This window comes from Budorcas taxicolor, chromosome 8 (genome assembly GCF_023091745.1).
Source record: "Budorcas taxicolor isolate Tak-1 chromosome 8, Takin1.1, whole genome shotgun sequence".
Classification (NCBI taxonomy): Eukaryota; Metazoa; Chordata; class Mammalia; order Artiodactyla; family Bovidae; genus Budorcas; species Budorcas taxicolor.
Genome location: NC_068917.1, coordinates 13,011,778 through 13,036,762, shown reverse-complemented (window position 1 = coordinate 13,036,762; position 24,985 = coordinate 13,011,778). Strand labels below are relative to the sequence as shown.

General features: G+C 44.7%; 1 protein-coding gene across 2 annotated transcripts in view; it reads left to right on the top strand.

Moving 5' to 3' along the window:
• The window catches only part of EXTL3 (exostosin like glycosyltransferase 3), a 60,105-nt gene extending 35,383 nt beyond the window's left edge, over window positions 1–24,722 (top strand). The window contains exons 4-7 of one of the 2 annotated variants that reach the window (XM_052644764.1): window positions 154–281; window positions 6,617–6,761; window positions 11,392–11,520; window positions 21,686–24,722. In XM_052644764.1, coding sequence (XP_052500724.1) covers window positions 154–281; window positions 6,617–6,761; window positions 11,392–11,520; window positions 21,686–21,895 — 612 coding nt within the window. In that variant the 3' untranslated portion in view covers window positions 21,896–24,722. The remainder of the gene's footprint in view (window positions 1–153; window positions 282–6,616; window positions 6,762–11,391; window positions 11,521–21,685) is intronic. The other variant, XR_008199815.1, reaches the window with a different exon arrangement.
• The last annotated feature ends 263 nt before the right edge of the window (window positions 24,723–24,985 follow it).

The following is a 24,985-nucleotide window of genomic DNA, read 5'->3' as shown; positions in this document are numbered from 1 at the left end:
CCAAGGTATTGGACCTTCAGCATCAGTCCTTCCAATGAATATTGGAACAAGAGGCTCTTTAGCTCTTCTTCACTTCAGTATATTTAGCCACGATCTCCTTTTGCATTCTGCAGTACAGCACTGATCATCAGTGTTTTTCCTCTCTCTTTACAGGTGGTTCGTACTGAGAAGAACAGTCTGAACAACCGATTCCTGCCGTGGAATGAAATCGAGACAGAGGCCATCCTGTCTATTGATGATGACGCTCACCTCCGCCATGATGAAATCATGTTTGGGTTTCGGTGAGGAGCTGATTTTTAATCAAGAAACGCTTTTGTTGGCAAGTGACAGGAAACTAACTCAAAACCTGGATGAGGCAGCCAAATGAATTTCACAGCTGGTAGTAACGGAGACATCTTGTGTGCCAAGTCGCTTCAGCTTTGTCTGACTCTGTGCCACCCCAGGGACCGTAGCCTGCCAGGCTGCTCTGTCCATGGGATTGTCAGGCAAGATTAGTGGAGTGGGTTGCCATTCCCTTCTCCAGGGGATCTTCTCGACCCAGGGATTGAACCCACATCTCTTACGTCTCCTGCATTGGCAGGAGGGTTCTTTACCACTAGCGCCACCTGGGAAGCCTCAGGACTTACATATCTCACTTTGAAGGAACAGTACAGATAAGAGAACAGAGTAGATCAGGGCTACTCAGAGTGTGTCCAGTCCTGGCGCTGACTCATGGACAGTTTATTTCCTGTCCAGAGTGAGGTAAGATCAGAAACTGAGGGTAGATATTTAGAAGCCTTTAAATAACTTGACATTTACCATGACATCCAAGTGTGAGCATTTTTCTTGTAATTCGTTTTTGAGAAACATTTGACGGTAATTCATACGTCATACAGTTCACTCATTTAAGTGTCCCATTCAGTGGCCCTTAGAGTATTTACAAGGTTGTGCAGCTGTCCCCGTAATCTGTTCTAGAAATCTTCATTACCATCAGAAGAAATCTTGCACCCATTAGCAGTCATTCTCTGTGTTTCTCGAACTCCTCTAAACCATTGGCAACCATTAATGTACTTAGTTTCTCTGTAAATTTATCTGTTGCAGACATCCCATGTAAATGGTACCGTATAATATGTGCTCCTTGGTAACTGGTTTCTTTCTCCTATCATAGTGTTTTCCGAGTCCATCTGTCTTGTGGCACCTGTCAGTGCTTCATTCTGTGCGGATGGACACATTTTGCTGACCCCCAGGTGGCTCAGTGGTAGAGATTGTGCTCGCCAGTGCAGGAGATGTAGGTTCTACCCCTGGGTTAAAATTCCCTGGAGAAAGAAATAGCAACCAACTCCGCTGTTCCTGCCAGGGAAATCCCACGGACAGAGGAGCTGGCAGGCTACGTCCGTGGGGTCGCAGAGAGTTGGACCCGACTGAGCGTACACACACGCATTTTATTTGTCCATTTTTTGACACTTGGGTCGTTTCTTCTTCTTTGCTATTGTGAATCCTGCTGTGAACATTCATGCACATGCTTTTTTATATAACTGTTTATAGATACATACCTTGGAGTGGAGTTACTGGATCATATGGTAACTCTTGGTTTAACATTTTGAAGAACTCCCAGCCTGTTTTCCAGAGTAGCTGCACCATTTCATATTGCACCAACAGCGAATGAGGGTTCCGATTTCTCTGTGTCTTTGTCGACACTTGATATTTTCTGTTTTTTATTTATAGCCCTCCTGCTGGGTGCAAAGTGGCATTTCAGTGTAGTTTTGATTTGCATTTTCCCTAATGACTTAGGATATTGCTCATCTTTTCATGTGTTTAGGAATAACTTATATATCTTTTTTGAAGGAATGTCTATATTTAGATACTTTGCTGTTTGTTATTTGGGTTGTCTGTTTTTTTTTTTTAAACTTTAAACTTTTTATTTTGTAGTGGGATATAGCCAGTTAACGTCGTAGGAGTTTCAGGTGAACAGCAAAGGGACTCGGCTGTGTATACATGTGTATCCATTCTTCCCCAGAGCCCCCTCCCATCCAGGCTAGCACATTACATGGAGCAGAGGTCCCTGCTGTACAGTAGGTCTTTGTCGGTTTTCTGTTTTAAATATAGCAGTGTGTACATGACTGGTTTGTCTTTTTATTTTTGAGTTGTCCGAGTTCTTTGTCTATTCTAGGTACAAGTCCCTTATCAGGGATAATGATTTGTAGTTTTTTCCTCTTATTCTGTGGGTTGTCTGTTCATATTCTCGATGGTGTCCTTCAAAGCACAAAACTTTTCATTTTAACGAAGTCCAGTTTGTCTAGGTTTTCTTTGGTTACTTGTCCTTTTGGTGTTATACTTAAGAAACCATGCAATTCATTTTTATTGTATTTTTACAAAAGCACAAACAAGCCCAGGGAAAATTACTTCTTCGCCACATAGTTTGGGAAGCACTGGAGTAGATATCCTTGGGGATCTTGTTCAAACGAAGTACAGATCCAGGATGGAGAACTCTTTTCTCTGTGCTTTTGTTTCGGGCACTGAGAGCCTGGCCGCTTTAGGTGGGTGAGTGCAGATGCTTGAAAGGAGCAGCAGCTTTACTACTGTGCTTGTCTTAAGTCCATGTGTGGTTACCTGCCACATTTCTGACAAAGTGGAACATCTGTTCTTCCTCTCCCTCACCCAGCCTCTCATTTCCTCTGACCTCCTCCTACCACTATGTTATTGAGGCGAGAATCTGTTGTTAGCAGTTGTGAAAATCCCACTGGATTTCACATTACCATAATAATAAGTAACCAGCTCTCTTGCCTTGATTTTATGAAAGGAAAAAAAGCCATGTGATGATAGCAGAAAGGGGCCTTTGCCATCACAGTTGTTGTTATTGATGGTGACCGGGGAGGGACGGGAAGGTGGGGTGTTTCCGATACAGCGTGATGAACTTGAGAGCCTCCTGAGGGACTGGAGGCTGTGGACAGAGTCATGGGGTGTTAACAGGAGGATTGCCGATCAGCGCTAGATCCCGAGAACGATTAGATAAGCAGTCCTGCTTTGATGAGTTTGAAGCTTGTTAAGATAACTGGTGTTTGCTATCTTCTGTGGTGGTTGATTTAGAAAGATTTTTTATCTTTTCCGTTTGTCACCAGATTTCCAAGTGGTGAGAGAATAATGGGAAGCCTTACAACTGACGGTACTGAGCATCTTTTCACGTGTTCAGTGACCGTCGGTTTATCTTCTTTGGAGAAATGTCTGCTCAGACCCTTTGCCTTTTTATTATCAAGCGGTTAAGAGTCTCTTAGAAATTTGAGGTTTAGTCTCTGGTTATAAGACAAGTGAATTATCTCTGACTCTACTTCCAAATCTTCTATTACCCTGAGTATTTTCTCATTTGTTTGGGCATCCTTTGATCTAAAAACTTTGCTTTTGAATTAGAGTTTTCATCTTTTCCATATGTATGCTAGGGATGGGATTGCTGGATTATATGATAACTCTGTTTTTAGTTTTTTAAGGAACCTCCATACTGTTCTCCATAGTGGCTGTACCAATTGACATTTCCACCAAGAGTGTAGGAGGGTTCCCTTTTCGAAAGGATACATGCATTCTGACGTTCATTGAGGCACTATTTACAGGAGTTGAGACATGGAAGCAGCCTAAATGTTGGTATCAGCAGATGAATGGATAAAGAAGATGTGGCGTATAGATGCCGTGGAATATTTCTCAGCCATAAGGAGAATGAAATAATGCCATTTACAGCAACATGGATGGGCCTAGAGGTTATCACACTAAGAGAAGAAAGTTAGAGAAAGTCAAATATCACATGATACCACTTATATGTGGAATCTAAAAAAAATGATGCAAGTGAACTTACTTATGAAACAGAAATAGACTGAGACATAGGAAACAAACTTAATGGTTCCAAAGGGGAAGATGGGGGGAGGGCTAAATTTAGGAATTTGGGATTAAAAGATACACACTACTATGCATGTGTCATTTTGCAGAGCTTGTACGTGGCTGAGTGACTGACACACACACGTATATGAAATAGATAATTAGGGCCTGCTGTGTAGCACAGGGAGCTATATTCAATATCTTATAATAACCTTTAATGGAAAAGAGTCTGAAAAATAATATATATAACTTGGTCAGTTTGCTGTGCACCTAAAAATTGTAAATCAGCTGTACTTTGGTTTAGAATGAATAAATAAATGCATCCATAGAAACTGTCCCTCTGGCGAAAGATAATGTGGATCTTGGCTGACTTCAGCTTATGTAGCAAAGAAGGAAATAGTATGTTTTTAAGGGATGGATAAAGAGACCCAAGAGAACTGAAAAGACGTATCTGTACAAAAACCGTCCATGACTGTTCATAGCAGCGTTATTTATAAGAGTCAGGAAGTGTAAACATGACTCAGCTTATACGAGGCACTCACAGTAGTCAAGTTCATAGGGACGAAGTAGAATGGCCGGGGCCTGGGACTAAAGGAAGGCAAGAATGCCAAGTTAATGTTTAATGGGTCGGGTTTTAGGTTGGAGAGATGGAAACATTCTGGAGATAAATGATTGTGATGATCATTTAACAGTGGGAAAATACTTAATGCCATTGAACTGTATACTTGAAAATAATTAAAATGGTAAATTTCATGTTATGTGTGTTTTGCCACACACCAAAGAAAAATCAGTTGTCAAAAAAGCTAAAACGAGAAGTATAAACAATCAGAATGTCCTTCAGCTGATGAATGGATAAACAAACAGTGGTATATCCATACAGTGGAATATTACTTGGCAACAGAAAGGATTGACGTGCTGACACGTGCTACAACATGAAAACAGGCTAAGTAAAACAGGCCAGTCACGAAAGCTCGTGTACCGTGTGAGTCCGTGTGTGTGAAATGTCTGCAACAAGCAGAGCCACGGAGACACAAGGCAGACTAGTGGTTGCCGTGGGAGACGGGGGGTTGGGGGTGGATGGGGAATGACTGTACACTGCTAGTGGTTGTGGGGTTTCTTTTATTAACAGGTTATGAGAGTATTCTGAAGCAGTGATGGTTGCATAGCTTTGTGAATATATTAAATACTAAACCCAGCGAGTCATACACTTTTAAACAAGTGAGTCTTCTGTGTAATTTATATCTCAATAAACTTTCTTTTTAAAAAGAGCAAAAGTGTAAGTTTTACAGTGAGGGATCATGGACTGGAAGGTAGGTTTCTGTTCCTGGAGGCATTTGAAGGGATCAGTATTTTTAGGAGTATTGATAATAGCCTTCGGATATGCTGTTGGTATTTATTAACAATCCTTATATTCTGTAACTGTCAAAATATATTATTAAAACATAGCTTTTTAGGTGAGTGTTTGGAAGTCTGTGTTAGGAGGTAAACGAGGATAGAGGTAGGGGTTTGGGTGGGATGTGGCGGAACACCCATCTAGACGGCTGCTGTGCTGTGATATAAGTTGTAATTTCTCATCTTCTGGGCTAGACTGTGTGTATGTGTGTGTCTGTGTGTGCATCGTCAGTCGTGCGCAACTCTTTGTGACCCCGTGGACTGTAGCCTGCCAGGCCCCTCTGCCCTGGGATTTCTCAGGCAAGAATACTGGAGGGGATAGCCATTTCCTTCTCCAGGCATCTTCCCAGCCTAGATATTGGACCCTCATCTCCTGTATCTCCTGCATTGACAGGTGTATTCTTTACTGCTGAACCACCTGGAAAGCCCACTGGACTAGGTTAGTTCCTTTCAAACTTAACAGGAGAGGGACTCTTGAAATGAAATCTTGTGTGCTTTAGGAGCTGAGGGTTCATGGGTGATGAGGGACTTTGTTAAGCAGTTTGAATCTCTGTTGGAGTGAGGTGGAGGGAGGAGGTGATGGATCCTTTTTTATGGTACACCTGAAGCACTTCTGCAGGACTGTGGATTTCAGCCTATGAAACTGATTTTATTTGTTGTACCTTACCTAGAGGTAAGGTAAATTTGGAGATGTTAGAAAAGTTTATCCTGGAAACATTCCCAACTTATTTCTTACATTTACGAAGTCTTTCATTTGTACGGTTCTGTAGACCACTGCTTTTCATGGTACAGGTTTCCACCTCAGCTCTGCTCCAATCAGAATTTTAGACTGTTGCACCCAACTCTAGGCAGCAGTCTCCTGTGGTTAGATCGGGGTCACTCAGTAAAAGAGGAGTTAAGTATACTATACAATGTACATAAATTATGTACACGTCCTACCATACTAGTATGTTATAATCTTTAAAACTAAAGCTTAAGAAATTAAATAATATTAAAAAGAAATAGATATAAAAATAATCTTCTTCCTGCTTCTTAGCAGATTGTTGTACTTACCCCATCCTGGAGACCTTTAAATGCCTTAGACCCCTTAGAGCCTTTCCGTGTTTCTCCAGCTTGTTCTTTATGCAAGGGCTGGAGAGATGCTGGCCACCAACATCAATAAGTTAGAGGATTGATAAGCAGGTGCTTATTAAGGAAACTATGGGTGATACTTTGCTTTTTATTCTGTTTGGTTTGTGATTGATTTGGTATATAAAATTGAAAAGAAAAAAGAAGTAACGGCTCAAAAAGAGAGATCCTGCAAAATAGAGGCAGTAATTTCACACATTTCTGACAGCCGTAGAGCTTTGCACTCAGGTGTGTGCGTGTGCTTGTGTTTTATGAGGGTGTGGAGAGAAGCACGGGACCGCATTGTGGGTTTCCCTGGCCGCTACCACGCGTGGGACCTCCCTCATCAGGCCTGGCTCTACAACTCCAACTACTCCTGTGAGCTGTCCATGGTGCTGACAGGTGCTGCCTTCTTCCACAAGGTAAGACAGGGCCGGTAGGGTTGGCATGACTCGGTCAGAGTTGAGCCTTTGTGTGGCAGTGAAATGCTTGCTTTAAATAAAGATAACTCTCCTAGTGCTTCTTACGTATTCCTTGCTTGCTAGAATTACAGTACTTCCATCTTTAAAGACAGTGATCAAGATGATTATAGCAGCTCTAGAATGAAGTCGGAATGGGAAGGCCACCGCATTGGCCATTAGAAAACCAGTTTACCTTCCTGAGCATTGGCTCTCCCTCTATAAAGCTGAGAGCCCTGGGGCAAAACATTTTCCAGTTTCCCCACAGCCATTCCAGATATGGCCTGGCCAACGAAAGGCTGAATCTGGCCCTCTCCTGATTCAGCCACCTCTGTCCCAGGCCCCACCACAAGCTTCTGTCCATTCAGGCTCTGCAGGTTCTGTTTGATTCCTTAGAGCTTTTAATTTTCACGCTGCTTCATGTCCTGATTTTTGTTGAGTATTTAGGATGCAGACCCTTCCGGTCATTACTCCTCGCTTGTACTGTTGTTGAGAAACTGTTCTGTTTTCTTGCTCCTGACTCAGCTTCTCGCTGCATCTCATCTGTTCTGTAAAATAGCCCCTGGGCACATGTGGCTGCTGAGCACTTGAAACGTGACTGGTCAGTGCTGAGATGTGCTCTCAGTGTAAAGTATTGTGCGTACCAGACTTTGAAAACTTAGCGTGAAAGAAAGAGTGTAGACTATCTTATTACTAGTTTTTTATATTGATTTTATGTTGGGTGAGTGAGTGTTAGTTGCTCACTTGTATCCGACTCTTTGCCATCCCATGGACTGTAGCCTGCCAGGCTCCTCTGTCCATGGAATTCTCCAGGCAAGAATACTGGAGTGGGTGTCCTTCTCTAGGGGATCTTTCCGACCCAGGGATCGAACCCATTTCTCCTGCATTGCAGGCAGATTCTTTACCATCTGAGCCAATAGGGAATGATTGTATGTGCAATTATTTTATAAAGTGCAATTATTTTGGATACACTGGGTTAAATTAAAATATGGTACTAATTAATTTTACTGTTTCTTTTTATTTCTTAAAACTTTGGCTACTAGAAAATTAAAAATGACAGATGGGACTGCTCCATACATTCCGTCCCAGGTCGTCTCTTTGGGCTGTGAAGAGCCCCTGTTCTGGGATGGCCAAACTGCCTGTACCCCCACTTCACAGAATACCTCCTCTGTCTCCTTGATCTGGCTGAAGCCTGACTTTTCCCTGAGGACAGTGCTTCCCCTTCAGCCTGTTCCTGTGTTCCTTCCAGGGACCGTGACTGAGACTGTTTGTTTCCCCACACTTTGCCCTGGAGCCAGGGAGAGAGAACCATTCCCACTGCTCACTGGTGACCCTTCTTGACAATTGCTTCTCACTTGTCATGTGAAATCGCATTTGAGACTCGTCGTTATCTGTCTTGTTGCTCCATCTGCCGACCTCCTAAGTCATCCCTTCACGGTCAGCAAAGATGTTACCACCTGGCCCATCATCCTGATGTCTACTCTGTGCTCTCCTGAACAACCCAGCCAGGACCCTGTCTCCCTATAATTATTGAAGTATTATACTTCTTCCCTGGTGACTCAAACGGCAAAGCGTCTGCCTACAATGCAGGAGACCCAGAGAAGGAAATGGCACCCCACTCCAGTACTCTTGCCTGGAAAATCCCATGGACGGAGGAGCCCGGTAGGCTACAGTCCATGGGGTTGCAGAGAGTTGGACATGACTGAGCGACTTCACCTCTTAACAGGGTTCTACTTCTGTCTAGCGCTTTTCTTTTTTAAAATTTGATTCTTATTTCATATTGGAGTGTGGCTGATTTCCAGTGTTGTGTTAGTTTCAGGCACGCAGCAAAGTGATTCAGTTACCCGTGTAGCTATTCTTTTTCAGATCCTTTTCCCATAACGGCTATTACAGAATACTGAGTAGAGTCACCTGTGCCCCTCAGTAGGTGCTTGTTGGTTATCTAGTTTATGTATAATTGCCTAATGCTCTTCTTATTTTGTGTTCTCCTTACGTCCTCTCAAGCTCTTGTGGCCTTTTTTAGCGTCCGTAAGTTGGTGATTTCCAGCCTTGCCTTTGCTTGAGAGCTTTACTTAATAAATTTATTTTCAGGATATTCCTGTATTTCTCCCTTGTACTTCAAACTGAACTTTTCCCCAAAAAGCTTCCTTGTTCGGCCTTTGGAAGAAACGAAGTTGGTCTCCTCTAGTCTAGAGCAATCAAGTTATTTTTTCTTTTTATTATAAGACCCTATCAGTAAAAACTTCGGATACCTCACAAATATATGTATGTATAAATTATAGTAGGTGTACTATACTACCATACTTACAGAAATTTTTATATGGTTGAGATAACGGTGAAACAGTTTCAAAATAATAGTCTCACTAAATTCTTAAATTTTAGTGAAGGCAATATGACTGAACATGTGTTATTATTTTTGAAAATCTTGATTTGACATTTTGTATACTGGCAGGTCAGCGTCCTGTTTCTAAATTGGTCTGTTTCTAAATTAAGCACATTTCTAATACTTGGTTTTAATCACTGTCCCTGGAAGAAATACCTTATTGCCCTGCTTCCAAAGTCTTGATTCTTATCTACCAATTTGGTAGCATTTTGTTGAGACTGTTGAATTTTCATCTTCTATGGGGCCATTCAATTTTTTTAAGCAAACTAATGAGCAGAAATTGCATTTTATATTTTAGAGTAGGTTCTAAATTCATTGAAACTTTAAAAAGATTTTTAAACAGATTACCAAGTTTTTCTGTATTTTAAAAATTATTTTTGGCATAAAAATAATATAATAGTAGAAATACTTCTAAATATTTGTTTTCATAATGCTTTCACCATATACTTTTAAGTCAGTTCTTTTTTCTTATAATGTCATGTTTTCCTTGATAAAGATATGGATTGTTTTAATAAATATTCTCATTAGCATGCTAATGATAGGCAGTGGCCAGTTAAAGGGTCAACCTGTCTTCATAAAAGAAAGGTGTGTAATTCATCTTTTAAGTTCACCATCTCTTAAGTATTTTGTCACAAGATGACCAGCAAACCACTGTTTGGTACAAAAATTTTATGGTTGTTTTGCTATATAGACTCTACCATTTAAGGTAAAAAGATACGTTAAGTCAGTTTTATTGGACACCTCCCCTGTTCATTCATCATCAGCATATTGCGACAGACGTCGATTACCATTTGGTGTGTTTTATGGCGTTTGTTCACTTCTGTGGTGTAACTATTCTTGCCATGACTGAGTTCAGGTTAACAACATGAGTCACTGAACATGGCTTTTGGAAGAGATGAGCAATTACATGCAAGTCACCTAGTACTTTCACCAGACAGCTATAACAGGCATGAACAGCCTCAAGGTGACAGTACATGTGGGATTTCCCTGGGGGTCCAGTGGTTAGGACTCTGCAGGGGACGTGAGGGTTCCGATCCTTTGTCAGGGAACTAGGATCCTGCATGCCTTGCAGCGCAACCGAAAAGTTAAAAAAAAAAAATGATGGTAAATGTAATAAATAATTATAACTGTGTTAACTAGTTAAATAAGTGATGAGCTTAGGTATTTATTGGCTTTTAATATAATGTATTTAGTTTTCAGTTGTCATCTAGTCGCTAAGTCGTGTCTGTCTCTATCACCTCATGGACTGTAGCCCGCCAGGCTCTTCTGTCCATGCGATTCTCCAGGCAAGAATACTGGAGTGGGCCGCTATTTCCTTCTCCAGGGGATCTTCCTAACCCCCGGGGGTAGAATCCGCGTTTTCTGCATTGGCAGGCAGATTCTTCACTGCTTAGCCACCAGGGAAGCCCTTTAATTTTAAGTACGTGTAATTCTATTTTTAATAATGGCTGTTTTTCATAACAAGGTCACAAAATTCCTAAAATCCCTGAAAGTTCAGCAGTCGACATTCATTGCTGGGTGTGAGCCAGTGCACACCTGTGGGCCTTGTGGGACATTTTAAGAACTTAGGCTTAATCTGAGTGAGATGAGAAGCCACTGAGGGGTTTGGAGTGAAGGAGGCCCGTGTGTTATCACGATTGCTCTGCTGTGCTGAGCATGGACTGGAGGGAGCAAGAAGGCGGCAGGGAGGCTGATCAGGAGACTGTGAACAGTGTGGGCCAGGGATGAGGGTGGCTTCGGGCAGGGCTAGCCTGTGCCCAGACTGAGAAGTGAGGCGTTGCAGGATCTGCCATCTCATTACTCAGTGACTTAGTGAGGTCTGAGAAGATAACCGGACTTTACCCCTCGCTTACCGTAACTTGCTTTGTCAGAGAGAACGTTTTTCAGCTGAACGAGTGTCTAGCCGAATTTGATAGATGTTTATGTTGTTGCAGAATCACTGTGGTACCAAGGAGACTGCATGAAGGTTTGATTCTCAAAGAGGGTGATAATGGCAGTTTGGATGGGCTAATTCTTCAGTGCGGAAGATCTGCCTTTCAGGTGTTCAGCATCCCTGGGCCCGCCTCCCTAAATGCCAGTGGTGCTTCCTGGAGGTTGCCACACCCAACCTCCCCCGCAACATGCTTCCTAGCAGCCCTGTGCATATTTTTGCTGAAAGGCAAAGAACTGTGGCCTCTAACACAGTATGTGCTTCTGTTTCTACCCCGTCAGTATTATGCCTACCTGTATTCTTACGTGATGCCCCAGGCCATCCGAGATATGGTGGATGAATACATCAACTGTGAGGACATCGCCATGAACTTCCTCGTCTCCCACATCACTCGGAAACCCCCCATCAAGGTAGGGCCCCGCTGTGTACGGGACTGGGGTGCATGTGTATCCAGTTCACTCACTTTGTAGTTGTGCAGTGCGTAACTCACCGTACTTCAGAGTCCTCATCTGTAAAACGGGATGATGAGGCCACCAGCCAAATAGGATCACTTCAGGGTTTAATGAGGGTCTTCACTTCCTCAGGTGTAAATGGATAGAAATCAGTGACTGGAATTTGAATGGGGAAATGGTACATCTTTAATTTTCACTGATCTTGAATTGGAATTTATCCTTTTTATCAGTTATAAACCAGGCTGTAATTCATAAGAGGACTGGTGGTTACTGATTTTTCACCAGAACTCATAGATATTTTCATATCACATTACGTTTATTGTGAAGTACTGTTAACTTTCCTCACTTCTTTGAAATTCTGGCAGTTACTAACTTTCCCCTAGATTGTGTTCCTTTTAAAAGAGCACATGTATCTCTGTGTTTCAGTATCACCTGTTCCCTTTGTTGCTGTTCAGTCCTTAGGCCGTGTCTGACTCTTTGCGACCCCCTGGCCTGCAGCACACCAAGCTTCTCTGTTCGCCACCGCCTCCCAGAGTTTGCTCAGATTCATGTCCATTGAGTCAGTGATGCTATCTAACCATCTCATCCTCTGCCATTTCCTTTGTAATTTCTTACATTTTACGTGTCTAAAAGCATTCTGAGGAGGGTCCACAGGCTTCCCCAGATTGCCAAACCAGAATGGGAGGTGATGTGTCCTTGGCACCCAAAATGTGAGAATTTCTGAGTTAAGGTGTGTAAAACTCTAAGAATAGTGCCTGGCACATAAGTTCTTTATAAGGTATTTATACAAAACAAAAGTACCCCCCAAATTGTAGAAATCTGAGTTCTTTCTCTGTCTTAGAGTTGGTGACTAGATCTGACCAGACTATTACCAGTTTCGTGCTTGGTGCACATTTAGACCGGTCCTGCCTCATCATTGTAGATTCAGACAGGTGGGAGCTCTCCTGGTGAGGGCTACGGTGAAGGCCTTGTAACAGTTAATACTGGAGAGTCTGGCAGTGCCAATTAATAGTATTTATGACTATGCTCTGTCAGTGTTTCATGTTATGGATGCACACCTGATGTCCTTGTATTATTATCAAAAAGTCATATTATTTAATCTTATAAATTTTACTTCATGGATATCATTAGGGCCATGAGAAAATAATAATTTGGTGTATATTTCATTCTTCTTATTGTACATTTTGAATGTAAGTTCTAGACTAAGTCGCCACTAGGCTGTACAAATAATGATGGTCAAACTGTATCTTTAGTTTTAAGCAAGAGTGGTAACTAGAGAACGTTGATTCCAGCAACAAAGCGTAACAGACAAATAGAGAAGCACTTGGGGCTTTGTGCATTCATTCATACCCATTCCAGCCTTTTGCCAAGTGTGGCTCAGGGTTGTAACTTAACTCCTGGTTACCCCATAGTTTCTCAGATTCTTTAGCCTTCTGCTAAAGCCTCGTAAGAGAAGAATAATTAGCAAAATAATGCACCAAATTGTGTGTGTGTGTTTTTTTAAAAACTCTGAATGATATAGTATTTTTATATAAAATAACATTTTCCAGGTACAATGGTAGATCTGATAGTAAATGATAAAAAAGCATACTTCTTTGTGAATTCTAAGGAAGGGAGGCAAAGGTCTTATAAAGAAATTAGTGATTGGTGTACTTTTCTGTTCCTTATTTATCCTTTCTAGTGTAACCAGGGACAGGACTCCAGCCAGATGTTTGCTTTCTAATTATAACTCCCTAGTAGATCATAAGACATTATTCATGAAAATTTAAAGTATCTGAGTGATTAGGTACCTAATAATACCATCAGACACATTAAGCACTCACAGACATGGTGAGTTTTTCATCCTCTTGGAAGCATGTTTGTCTGTTATTAGGCCAATGTTTCATTGGTTAAACATCTCTCCAGTGTAGAGTGAGGTGGAAATAATTTGCTTATGGTATACATGATTCTTTGGCTACCTGATCCGATTCAGTGGAAAGACCCTGACGCTGACAAAGATTGAAGGCAAAGAGAGGAGGGGGCTGCAGAGGATGAGATGGTTAGATAGCATTACCGACTCAATGGACATAAATCTGAGCAAACCTGGGGGGATAGTGAAGGACAGGGCAGCGTGGCATCGCAGAAAGTCAGATATGACTTAGCGACTGAGCGACAAAAGTGAAAACTGGAAAAATTAGAATGACTTTTTAAAGTCAGAGGCTCAGTAAGTTGAGCCTGTCTTAAAATTCTGGGTCCAGTTATTTACTTCATATTATAGAACCAGTTTGAACTCAGTATTTTCATTAATTTACCTAACTTTATCAGGTATATATACTATTTAATATTATAAATTAGTAATTTTTTTTTTTTTGCTTTAAATACTTCAAATTTTCACTGTCCCCTCCCTTGTTATAATTAGGAAGGCATGACTGTTTTAGGTGATAGCTGTATTCTTTCAATATGTTAATATCTTGACAATATTGACTAAATAAACCACACAGAGTTAATTTCATATTGTTGCTTTGAATAATGCGCTGTTAATTTTTTGAAGAGGAGCGATCTAGAATGTCAGTAGACTTCATTCAGAATAAAGGATGAAAACTCATAAAGCATTGAGAAGACCAGTGGAGATGGCTTATGGGATAAGGAAAGAGAGAGAGGATACATAAGTAAATGTCTTGATATTAATGCTGAGTAAGTTCTCAACATCTATTAAGGATTTTCCGTACCATTACTAAGCAGACCTTTCCTTAGACTAAATTACTTGAACTATTCCTGTGTAAAATATAATCCATGGTGTTGCTTTAGTAAGTGTTCAAACTTCACTTTATACGATCGACTTTATTCTTCTTAATTTTTTGTATGTTTTAGCATGTTATACACACACACACACACACACACACACACACACGTATATATAGAGTGGTTGCTTAGTCCCTCAGTCACGTCCAGCTCTTTGTGACCCCATGAACTCCAGCACACTAGGCTTTTCTGCCCATTACTGTCTTCCTGAGTTTCCTCAAACTCATGTCCATTGAGTCCGTGATGCCATCCAACCGTCTCATCCTCTGTTGCCCCCTTCTCCTCTCGCCCTCAGTTTTTTCCCAGCTCTCTCTCTCTGTATATTATGTAGCCACTGGACCACCAGGAAAGTTCCTATATATAGATTTTTTTTTTTTTTAATAAATGTACTGGGGTTGCAATCACACCATTTTTTTAGTAGTGGGTTACATGATTAAAAACATTTATTTGGAAACCACTGCTTCAGTGAAAATACCTTTATAAAAGGAACATATATAAGGAGAAAATGCCTTATAAAAGCAGTATAAATACCTTTTTGTGCTAGAGTGGAGTTATTTGCAGGTTAAGAGACTTTTCCCTTGAGTGCTGGCATCTGAGATGAGGTGAAGGGAGAACAGGGTGGAATACTGGACACAGATGTGGTTTGATTACAGCCTTCCTTCTCTAAGCCCTTGACATCTGTCTCCTGCTGCAGTCAAAGCTGCTGGGGAGAGTAGTAAGTGACGTGCTGTTGTCTGTAACCTGGAAGATGTCTAGAGAACTGCCAGGAGTGGGAGGGTGCGGGAAGCGGATGGTGGAGTCCTGTGAAGGGACCCCTGGGGGTCATGACTCCTTCAGGGTTTTATCTCTGGTGTGAGTGTGCTGAGCGCCCTGGCCTGTGGTCATGATCACTCCTTAGTTTCAACTCTAGCAGCTGGACTTCTGATTGCTAATACTGGTTGTGGGTGGTGAGTATTCTTCAGCTGGAATTAACAGGATGGGCCATCCCATTTTAATCGTTTTCTCAGTTTACCATAGTAATAATAATTTAAAAATTATTCAGGAAAAAATATATTCAGAAAGAAAATAGAACATGCAGATTTAGAAAACCTAAAGAGAACTCGTGGGAATGAAAATTACAGTTATTAAAATGACAGTCTTTGTCAGTGGGATAAGACAGCTGAAGAGAAAGTTAATGACCTAGTAGACTATGTGTGAATATGTGAACACATTTCTGAGAAGGTATTATGGAGACACAAAGAGACGGAAAATAAGAAAGATGAAGAGATGTGAAGGCTGCAAAATCTAACACAGTGCCAGAAAGGGAAGACTCGAGAGCTGGGAGGGGCAGTCTTGAAAGTACAGTATGAGAATTCCCAGAATTTATCGACTGCACGGGGCCTTCTCTGGTGGCTCCTGCAGTGTGTTAGACTGGGGTTCTATCCCTGGGCCGGGGAGATCCCCTGGAGAAGGGAATGGCAACCCACTCCAGTATTCTTGCCTGCAGAATTCCATGGACAGAAGAGCCAGGTGGGCTGCAGTCCACGGGGTCACAAAGAGTCGGACACGACTAAGCAAAACGCACTACATTGACTGCATGAATACTATAGCAAATAGTATTACACTAAACTGTGAAAGTTTAGAAGGTCCCTGTTGAAGTCAGTAGTAAGATAAGGCTCAGTTCAGTTCAGTGCAGTCGCTCAGTTGTGTCTGACTCTTTGTGACCCCATGAATCGCAGCATCCCAGGCCTCCCTGTCCACCACCAACTCCCGGAGTTCACTCAGACTCACGTCCATCGAGTCGGTGATGCCATCCAGCCATCTCATCCTCTGTCGTCCCCTTCTCCTCCTGCCCCCAATCCTCCCAGCATCAGAGTCTTTTCAAATGAGTCAACTCTTTGCATGAAGTGGCCAAAGTATTGGAGTTTCAGCTTTAGAATCAGTCCTTCCAATGAACACTCAGGACTGATCTCCTTTAGGATCGACTGGTTGGATCTCCTTGCAGTTCAAGGGACTCTCAAGAGTCTTCTCCAACACCACAGTTCAAAAGCATCAATTCTTCGGTGCTCAGCCTTCTTCACAGTCCAACTCTCACATCCATACATGACTACTGGAAGAAACATAGCCTTGACTAGACGGACCTTTGTTGGCAAAGTAATGTCTCTGCTTTTGAATATGCTATCTAGGTTGGTCATAACTTTCCTTCCAAGGAGTAAGCATCTTTTAATTTCATGGCTGCAGTCACCATCTGCAGTGATTTTGGAGCCCCCCAAAATAAAGTCTGACACTGTTTCCACTGTTTCCCCATCTACTTGCCATGAAGTGAGGGGACCAGATGCCATGATCTTCGTTTTCTGAATGTTGAGCTTTAAGCCAACTTTTTCACTCTCTTCTTTCACTTTCATCAAGAGGCTTTTTAGCTCCTCTTCACTTTCTGCCATAAGGGTGGTGTCATCTGCGTATCTGAGGTTAGTGATATTTCTCCCAGCAATCTTGATTCCAGCTTGTGCTTCTTCCAGCCCAGCGTTTCTCATGATGTACTCTGCATAGAAGTTAAATAAGCAGGATGACAATATATATAGCCTTGACGTACTCCTTTTCCGATTTGGAACCAGTCTGTTGTTCCATTCTCCAGTTCTAGCTGTTGCTTCCTGACCTGCGTACAGGTTTCTCAAGGTTACCCAGTAAATAAATGGAGGTAGAGACCACAACCACATTCCTATGGTCAGCATAGTGGTTCTCCCCAAGTCTAAAATGTTGGTGTAACTCTAATCAAAATCTTATTAGGTGGCAATAAAATTAACCATCACACCATCAAAAAAAAAAAAAAATTCTAGTAGGACACTTTATTTGGTTTAAGTTGGCTTGGAGTGAAACTTGACAAACATATCCTCAGATTTGTATTGAAAGGCAAAGAGCCAGGATAGCTAAGGCACTAGTGAGGAAGAGGGGGGCTTGCCATCAGAAAGCGTGGCTCGGTATTAAAGTACATAATCAGGACAGGTGCCTGTGGTCTTGGCGCAGAGACTGACAAAGTCAGTGGTACAGGGCAGAATGCAGACACAGGCCCACGCCTGCACGGAAGCTTGACAGATGATAAAGGTGGCCTCTTGGGAATAACTGGTTTCTGTATGGAACAGAAGTACATGTCATACTATACACAAAGTAAATTCCAGATGGGTTAATAAACCAAATGTTAATAGCAAGCTTTAAAACCTGTAACAAAACAGAAGTATTTTTGCGATATAGACAAAGAGAAACAAAAAGTACAAAATCTAGAGAAGACTGATTGGTTTGATTGAAAGTTGAAAGCTTTGTTCAAAAAACTATCCAGACTGTGACATTGGCAGTCCTGGTACATGACAAAGAACTGATACCCAGGTAAAGGAATTCCAAAGGAGATGACTACTCAGTTGATTCCTTAAGCATGTAAGAAAGTAGTTGAGTGTAGTAGAAACCTCGATAATTAATGAGTTTTCACTTTCCTGCACTGGAGAAGGAAATGGCAGCCCACTCCAGTGTTCTTGCCTGGAAAATCCCAGAGACGGGGGAGCCCGGTGGGCTGCCGTCTGTGGGGTCGCACAGAGTTGGACACGACTGAAGTGACTTAGCAGCAGCAGATGATTAATGAACATGTGGAAGGATACTAATCTTCTGTAATAATCAGGGAAGTGGAAGTTAATGTGATATAGTTTATACACATGAAGTGGGCAGAAATGAAAGTGTGGTGGTTCCAGATGGCAGTAAGGATGTATAGAAATTGCAGATGTTGATCAGGGCTTGTGGGTGTGTACATTGGGACATTTATTGTGAAGAAAGTTTGGTTTTGTCAAGTATAATTGAAGGTCATGTTCCCCATGACATTGCAGGAGCGGAAAGGAGGGAGGGAGGGTGGCATACAGATTAACTCTTTGTAATATTCTGTTTCTTTTGCAAAAAAAGAAAAATATATATGTAGCCTAAAACAAATAGGACAAAGTGTCAACATTTGACAAACTTGGTGGGTTTGCTTGCTTGTTATGTTCTTCCCCCCTTTAAGCATAACATTTCATTCATATATTTTAAACCAGTAGTAGTGTATGTTTCATACATACATAGCCATACTTGATTCTTTTTGGAGATATTTATTTGATTGTGTTGGATCTTAGTTGTAGCATGTGGGATCTAGTTTCCTGACCAGGAATGGAACCTGAGAGTGCATTGGGAGAGCAGAGTCTTAGCCACTGACCCCCAGGGAAGTCCCTTGATTCTTTAAGCAAACACCCGTGCAATTAAATGATAACTAAAAATGAGAAAGTTTAACATTCTCACAACTCCTTGTATTTGTACCTCGGTAATCCCGGCCTGCTGCTTCCCTCCATTGATAACTGCTACCCTGAGTTTAGTTTTAAAAATCCCCTTCCCCTGCTCCCTTGAAAAGCGTTTTTACTGATGTGTATTCATCTCTAGGGCTTTCCTTGTGGTTCAGCTGGTAAAGAATCCGCCTGCAGTGTGGGAGACCTGGGTTTGATCCCTGAGTTGGGAAGATCCCTGGAGAAGGGATAGACTGCCCACTGCAGGATTCTGGCCTGGAGAATCCCATAGACTGTATAGTCCACGGGGTCGCAAAGAGCTGGACACGACTGAGCGACTTTCACGCCCTCATTCATCTCTAAGTGACCGGTGTCTTTAAACTTTGTGTAAATGGAATCAGACTGTATGTGTTCCTCTGCATTTAGGTTTATAAAAAGTCAGTCTGTGAGCTCAGTCAGTGTTGATGCTTGTGACTGTAGTGTATTTTCATTGCCCCAGAGTCTTAAGTAGGCTCTCCCCCATACCCTTCTAAAAGCTTTAGGTTTTGCCTTGTTGTATTTAAATCATTAACTTGTGGAAGTGATTTTTGCGTATAATGTGAGCTAGGGCCCCGATTTCATTTTTGTCTCCTAAGCAGCGTCCATTGCACACTCAGTTCATCCATACCCAGGGGCGTGCAGCGCTGGAAGGTCCCTCAGCAGACGTCTGTGTGCACGTGGATCAAGTGTTCTTTACTCTGGTTTGCTGGTCCAGTTTGTTCACGTGCCAAATTCACACGAATTGTCATAGCTTTAGAATTAGTTTTTGTATCTGCTAAGACAGGTCCCCTCTAACTTAATCTTGTACTTCAGGAGTGTCTTGCCTTGCACACGCCCTCCTGCAGGGATCTATCCAGAAGGGCAGAGTGTGCGCTGGGCCCCAGGAGGTAGGTGGCTCAGCTCAGGGCAGGAGGGAGAGCTCAGCTGCGGGAACGCTAGCTTTTTTCTGTTCCAGGATCAGTTTTCAACTTTAAATAAATGGACTCATACAGTTATCTCTTTCCACGTCTCTCAGTCTTTTTTTTAAAATAACGTTATTTATCTGTTTGTGGCTGTGCAGGGTCTTGGCTGTCACTCAGGCTTTTCTCGAGTTGTGGCGAGCGGGGCTGCTCTCCCGCTGCGGTGCCCGGCCTTCCCGCTGAGGCGGCTTCTCTTGCTGCGGAACACGGGCTCTCCGGCGTGCGGGCTTCGGCAGCTGTGCTCCCGCCTCCGGAGCTCAGGTCCGTGCTTGTGGCGCACGGGCTTCGTTGCTCTGAGGCCCGTGGGATCTGCCCGATCAGGGACTGAACCCGTGTCTCCTGCGTCATCGACAGGCGGAGTCTTTACCGCTGAGCCACCAGGGAAGCCCTCCGTGTCTCTTCATCTTGCTTTCATATTTCTTTAAAGCTTTCGTCCAGTATTTTCCATTCTGGGAGTAATTTCAGTATTCTTTTTATCACTAATTTTCTCTTCACCCATCCAGTGAGTATCTGATTTAATTCAGTGTACTTCTTTTCCTTCCCAGTTTTATTGAGATGTAATTGATATGCAGCTTAGTGACTTGCCTTACAAACCATCATGAGATGATGCTCACGACGAGTTTATGTGCTTCCCATTTCTGTTGTTCTGTTCCGTTCTTTTTCCTTTTCTCGTTTTGACTACGCCATGCCGCGTGTGGGATCTTGGTCTCCTCACCAGGAATCGAACCTGCACTGCTTGCATTGGAAATTGGAAGCGTGGTGTTAACCACCGCCTCCCCAGGGGAGTCCTTATTTGGCTCCTTTTCATATCTGCACGGGCTTTTTCTGATAGTCCCTGTTTCTTCCATCAAACTCTGAGTGCTCTTTCAGCATTTTATTGTGCATCTGAGACCCATTTACTGTCTCTGTCTGAGGATCCTGCTGTTGAGCAGCGCTTGGCCCTGTTGTTTCTTTCTGCATATTCTCCTTCACGTGACCCATCCCTGTTGTGTGATGTTTGACTGTGAGGTCATATTCTTTGGATGATACTTACGGCACTTCTTTGAGGCCTGGATCTGAGAGGGCTTGCACTTGTTTCTCTCGTGTGCCTGGGCTCACCACCTGCTTAAGACCTGTTCACGCTAAATTAGCACATTGGGACACACGGGTGACATAAATTGTAGCCTCAGCTGTGTGAGGCCAGCTTGAGGTTGTAGTTTCTCAGAGGGGATGTTTCCTCCTCTTGAAGCTCAGACTAAGAAGGAAGCGGTGCTTCACCACCTTGCTCTCTGGGGCTGCCTCCCACCCACGTGGCCTTCCGCTGGGTCCCAGGGCTTCAGCATGTCTCTGATCGGAGTCGATGACAGTGGCTGCCCCAGCTTCAGGAAGACTGGAGCTCCTACTCTCTGGATTCAAGCCTTCTCACTCCTTTGGCTTCTGAGGATTTCATTCTTTCATTACAGGCTCAGCCAGTATATTTAAAGAGATGGCTTCTATATTTCGTCCTACCTTTTTGGGCATTCTCTGCTGAGGGGGCTTATATTGTCTGGGCTGCTGTGTTGCTGGCGGTGAAACTGTTGTATTACTCTGCATACATTCCTGATTGCTTGAAGTTCATCATAATAATAACCAGTAAACTATAATATGATCACTTTCCCCTGTCTTTAAATATGACTTTCATAAACTTCTTTTAATGGATGTGTAGTATTTTATGATTATTTAACTAGTCCCCTTTTGATGGGTAGTTTCCCAGCATCTTGCTGTTAAAAACATGAATGAAATAAACAACTGTGCACCTACAACATCTGGCTGTGCAGCCAGGAGAAATACTAGAAGTAGAGTCACTGAGATAAGAAACACTGAGACTTCAAGGCTTTCGGTATCTGCTAAGTATGGCACATTTGGAAAGCACATCCTTACCAACAGTGTAGATGTTGAATATGTCCACGGCAGGAAGAGGACTCTGTGAGTAAGGGTGTGCATCGGGCTCTGCGTCTTCGCCATGGAAACGGAGGCCTCATAGACTGAGCTGCGGGGCCTCTGTCCGCACCGCACCGTGGTTCTCACCCTCTGCCCTTTCTTCCCGGCTCCCAGGTGACCTCACGGTGGACTTTCCGATGTCCAGGATGCCCTCAGGCTCTGTCACACGACGATTCCCACTTCCACGAGCGGCACAAGTGTATCAACTTCTTTGTCAAGGTGTACGGCTACATGCCCCTGCTGTACACGCAGTTCCGCGTGGACTCTGTGCTCTTCAAGACCCGCCTGCCCCACGACAAGACCAAGTGCTTCAAGTTCATCTAGGGGCACTGCACGGCGGGGAGAGGACGAGCAGAGCAAGGGAGGCGGCTCGGGGGCCCTGCACACTGGAGGGCCTGAGGGACGCCCACCGTGGTCGGGCCAGGCCCTCTGCTGGGAGAGGCGCAGGGAGGCGGGAGGGGCGGGCTGCCTTGCTCTTGAAGTTGGCGGCACTGGGCCCGGAAGCCTGGTCCCAGGCCACCAGGGCTCCCTAACAGGGCACTGACGATAGCTTACACTGAGGACCATGGGGACTCTGGGGAGTCACTCACACAGCTCATGAGCCCAGCACAGCTGGCTTGTGGTTTTTTAATTCACTAACAACTATTATTATTATTTAAAAAGTTTCAGATTTGCCATTCAAGGTTTATTTATATATATGTGTGTATATATACACATATGTGTGTGTGTATATATGTGGGTGTATACAGATATATGCACACACACTCACAGACATATACATATGTATGTATTCGAGGGGGAGCTTGGCGTTTCTGCCCATCTCACAAAGTGAGGGTCCCACCATGGTGGTCTGTATTTTGGTGGAGAAGGGTCCTGGCCTTCCTGTACCTGGCTCATCCTTAAAGATGGTCTCCAGCTTCCCCAGGAGCCGTGTGTGCAGAATCGAGAAAGGGCCCGCGTGGCCCCGGGGGGTCTTGCCTGAGCTAAGACCTGTGGTTGGCTCCTTCCCCGCCTCCTGTTGGCAGCAGCACTCTGTGGGTCGCGTTGTCCTGCACTCGAGTTCTCGGTGGGACGGAGGGCCTGCGTATTTGGGGGCAGCTGGGCTTCCCTGCCTGGGACAGGTGGGTCGAGGACTTCCTGCTGCCTGTGCTGTCTGTGTACTTGACCTGGCTCCCCTTTCCCTGCTGTCTGAGAGTGAGGACAGGAAGGACTGAGACCGCAGATAGACCCCCAAATGGTTAATTTTGTTTGACCCTCCTTTTAAAGACCTGTTGTGCTTTGGCTGCAGACTTTCCTGAAGGTTCTCTCACGTAGAGAGCAGATGCCTGGCCGCTACACTTCAGGGGGGTCTGAGTGGTTGGTTGCAGGTCGGCCGGCTCTCTCTGACTCAGAGCAAGTGAGCACAGCACCCTTTGATCCCCCACCCGGCTGGCCGGGAGCCACAGCAAGGCACCTGCCTTGGGATGATAACCTGGGTGAAATTCACCTTCCCCACCCCATCTGGACCCGCATCCTGTAGTTCCTAGATCCTTCAGGCCGGGTGGGTGCCAGGCCCCGCCGCCGGGGTTGGTTTGGTCTATGTCAGAATGATGGGAGGATAGGATTTGTTGGGTTAAGCTCAAATCCAGCCTGAAATTGAACAGGTGTTCACATCCCATATTACCACTTCCCCCTGTGGGTTTCAGTCTCTCTTTTCCTGGGCTGAAATAGAAGGAAGCTAACTTTTTTTCTTTCCTGGTGGTGGCAGCAGTAGGGGAACTGAAGAGAGTGGTGTCACTGGTGGTGGCTGGGATGTAGCACGTGACCTCTGCCGTCATTTCTGGACCCCCCTTCCTCCGGTGAGGCTGAGTCCAGGAGGTTCCCCTCAGTGACTGAACACAAGCTCGGGCCTGTCCTGGGCACGCACATGCCTTAAGCCAGCTCCCTCTTCCCCGGACCTCCACCTTCCACGCACCTGTTTCCAGGGGGCACATCCCTCTCTGACCTTCCTGCCCCCCAGAGGGTCCTCTTCAAGTGTCACCTGAAGCCAGCTCTGTCCTGGAGGGAGCACCCCCTTGGAGGGCTGCTGGACCTGAGGGACCCACCCCGTCGGCGGGCAGGACTGGGCTGTGTCTTCCTGAACTCCCTGCTGGCATCTCCCTGTGTCTCCCCTGCTGGCATCTCCCTGTGTCTCCCCTGCTGAGGCTGCTTCCTAGGAAATGAGCTCTGCTGCTCGGCAGCCCAGTGAAGGGGTCCAGACCCCTGCCTCCTGACTTTCTAATTACTCCTTCTTTGACCCTGGACTTGATTCTTTTTAGCAGTAGCCTTCTTCCCTTTGGGAAGCCAAAGAGTGTGGTGTTTCGAGCTATAAATGTGGCTGCTATTTTTATCTTGTCTCTCTTAATGTGAGGAACCCCTGGACGGCCTCTGAGCATGGGGTCCCTGGTGAGAAAGTAGCTGTGTCAGGACCCGCCGAGGAGGAGCCAGGGCACGGGGTCCCTGGTGTCAGGACAGATCCGGAGCAGCTGGTGCTCTGAGGTGGGGGATGACATCACAGGACACTGCGGGGTGGTGGGGGGAGGTGACGTCAGCGCAGACGAGGGGTGCCGTTGGACCTGAGCGCGGCACTGACTTGGAGGAGCCGGGACTGCAGGCTCGGGTGGACGCGGGCTGCATCTGTGAAGGACACTCCTCACGGCGAGAGGCGGGGGCAGGGCTCTCGGGTGCCTAGTCGGGTCTCCCAGAAAACAGCCATCACATTTTGCGAGGCGGGTTAGGGGGCCGCCCAGATCCAGGCTTCCAGTGCCTTTGATGCCTGTTGTTCACCTTGGGGAGTCCAGAGTTGTCTGCGCCACCTGGCTGACTCCTGGAGCCTGGCACAGCCCTGCCGACACACGAGACGTCATCAGCTGTCCCGTGAATGCCCACTGCCGACTGCGCTCGCTGAGCCCAGCGCATCCTTGCTGCCCAGTGGGCCAGTCTGCTCTCTCCCGAGAGACACCCGCCTGAGGGGAGGCGCCCACCAGACCTGCGCCAGGGGCCTCCGCCTGTGTGCGCCGTGCCCTGAGGAGTCCCCGCTCCGGAGCGGCCTGCCAGTGCTCAACGTTCTGGAGGGGCAAGCTCTCCTAATACTCAATGCTGTGTCCATCCTCCCCACCCCTTTTCCAGTCATGAGCACAATGGTCTTACGTTGGGTTTTTGTAAAAAAAAAATAAAAAATGGAGACTACAAGCAGCTTGGAGGTCTTTTGTGATTTTTCTCTGCGGGACGGAAGAGTGATCTGAGGGAAGGTGCCTCCTGGTTCCAGGAACCCCCCACCCCCCATCCACTGTGCATGGCCTGTGGCCCTTCCTGCACGGCTGTGCCTTCCTCGGGCCCAGAGTTGCCTGCATGCCTGAGCCTGGGTGATGTTGTCAGGGGGCATGGGCAGCCTTG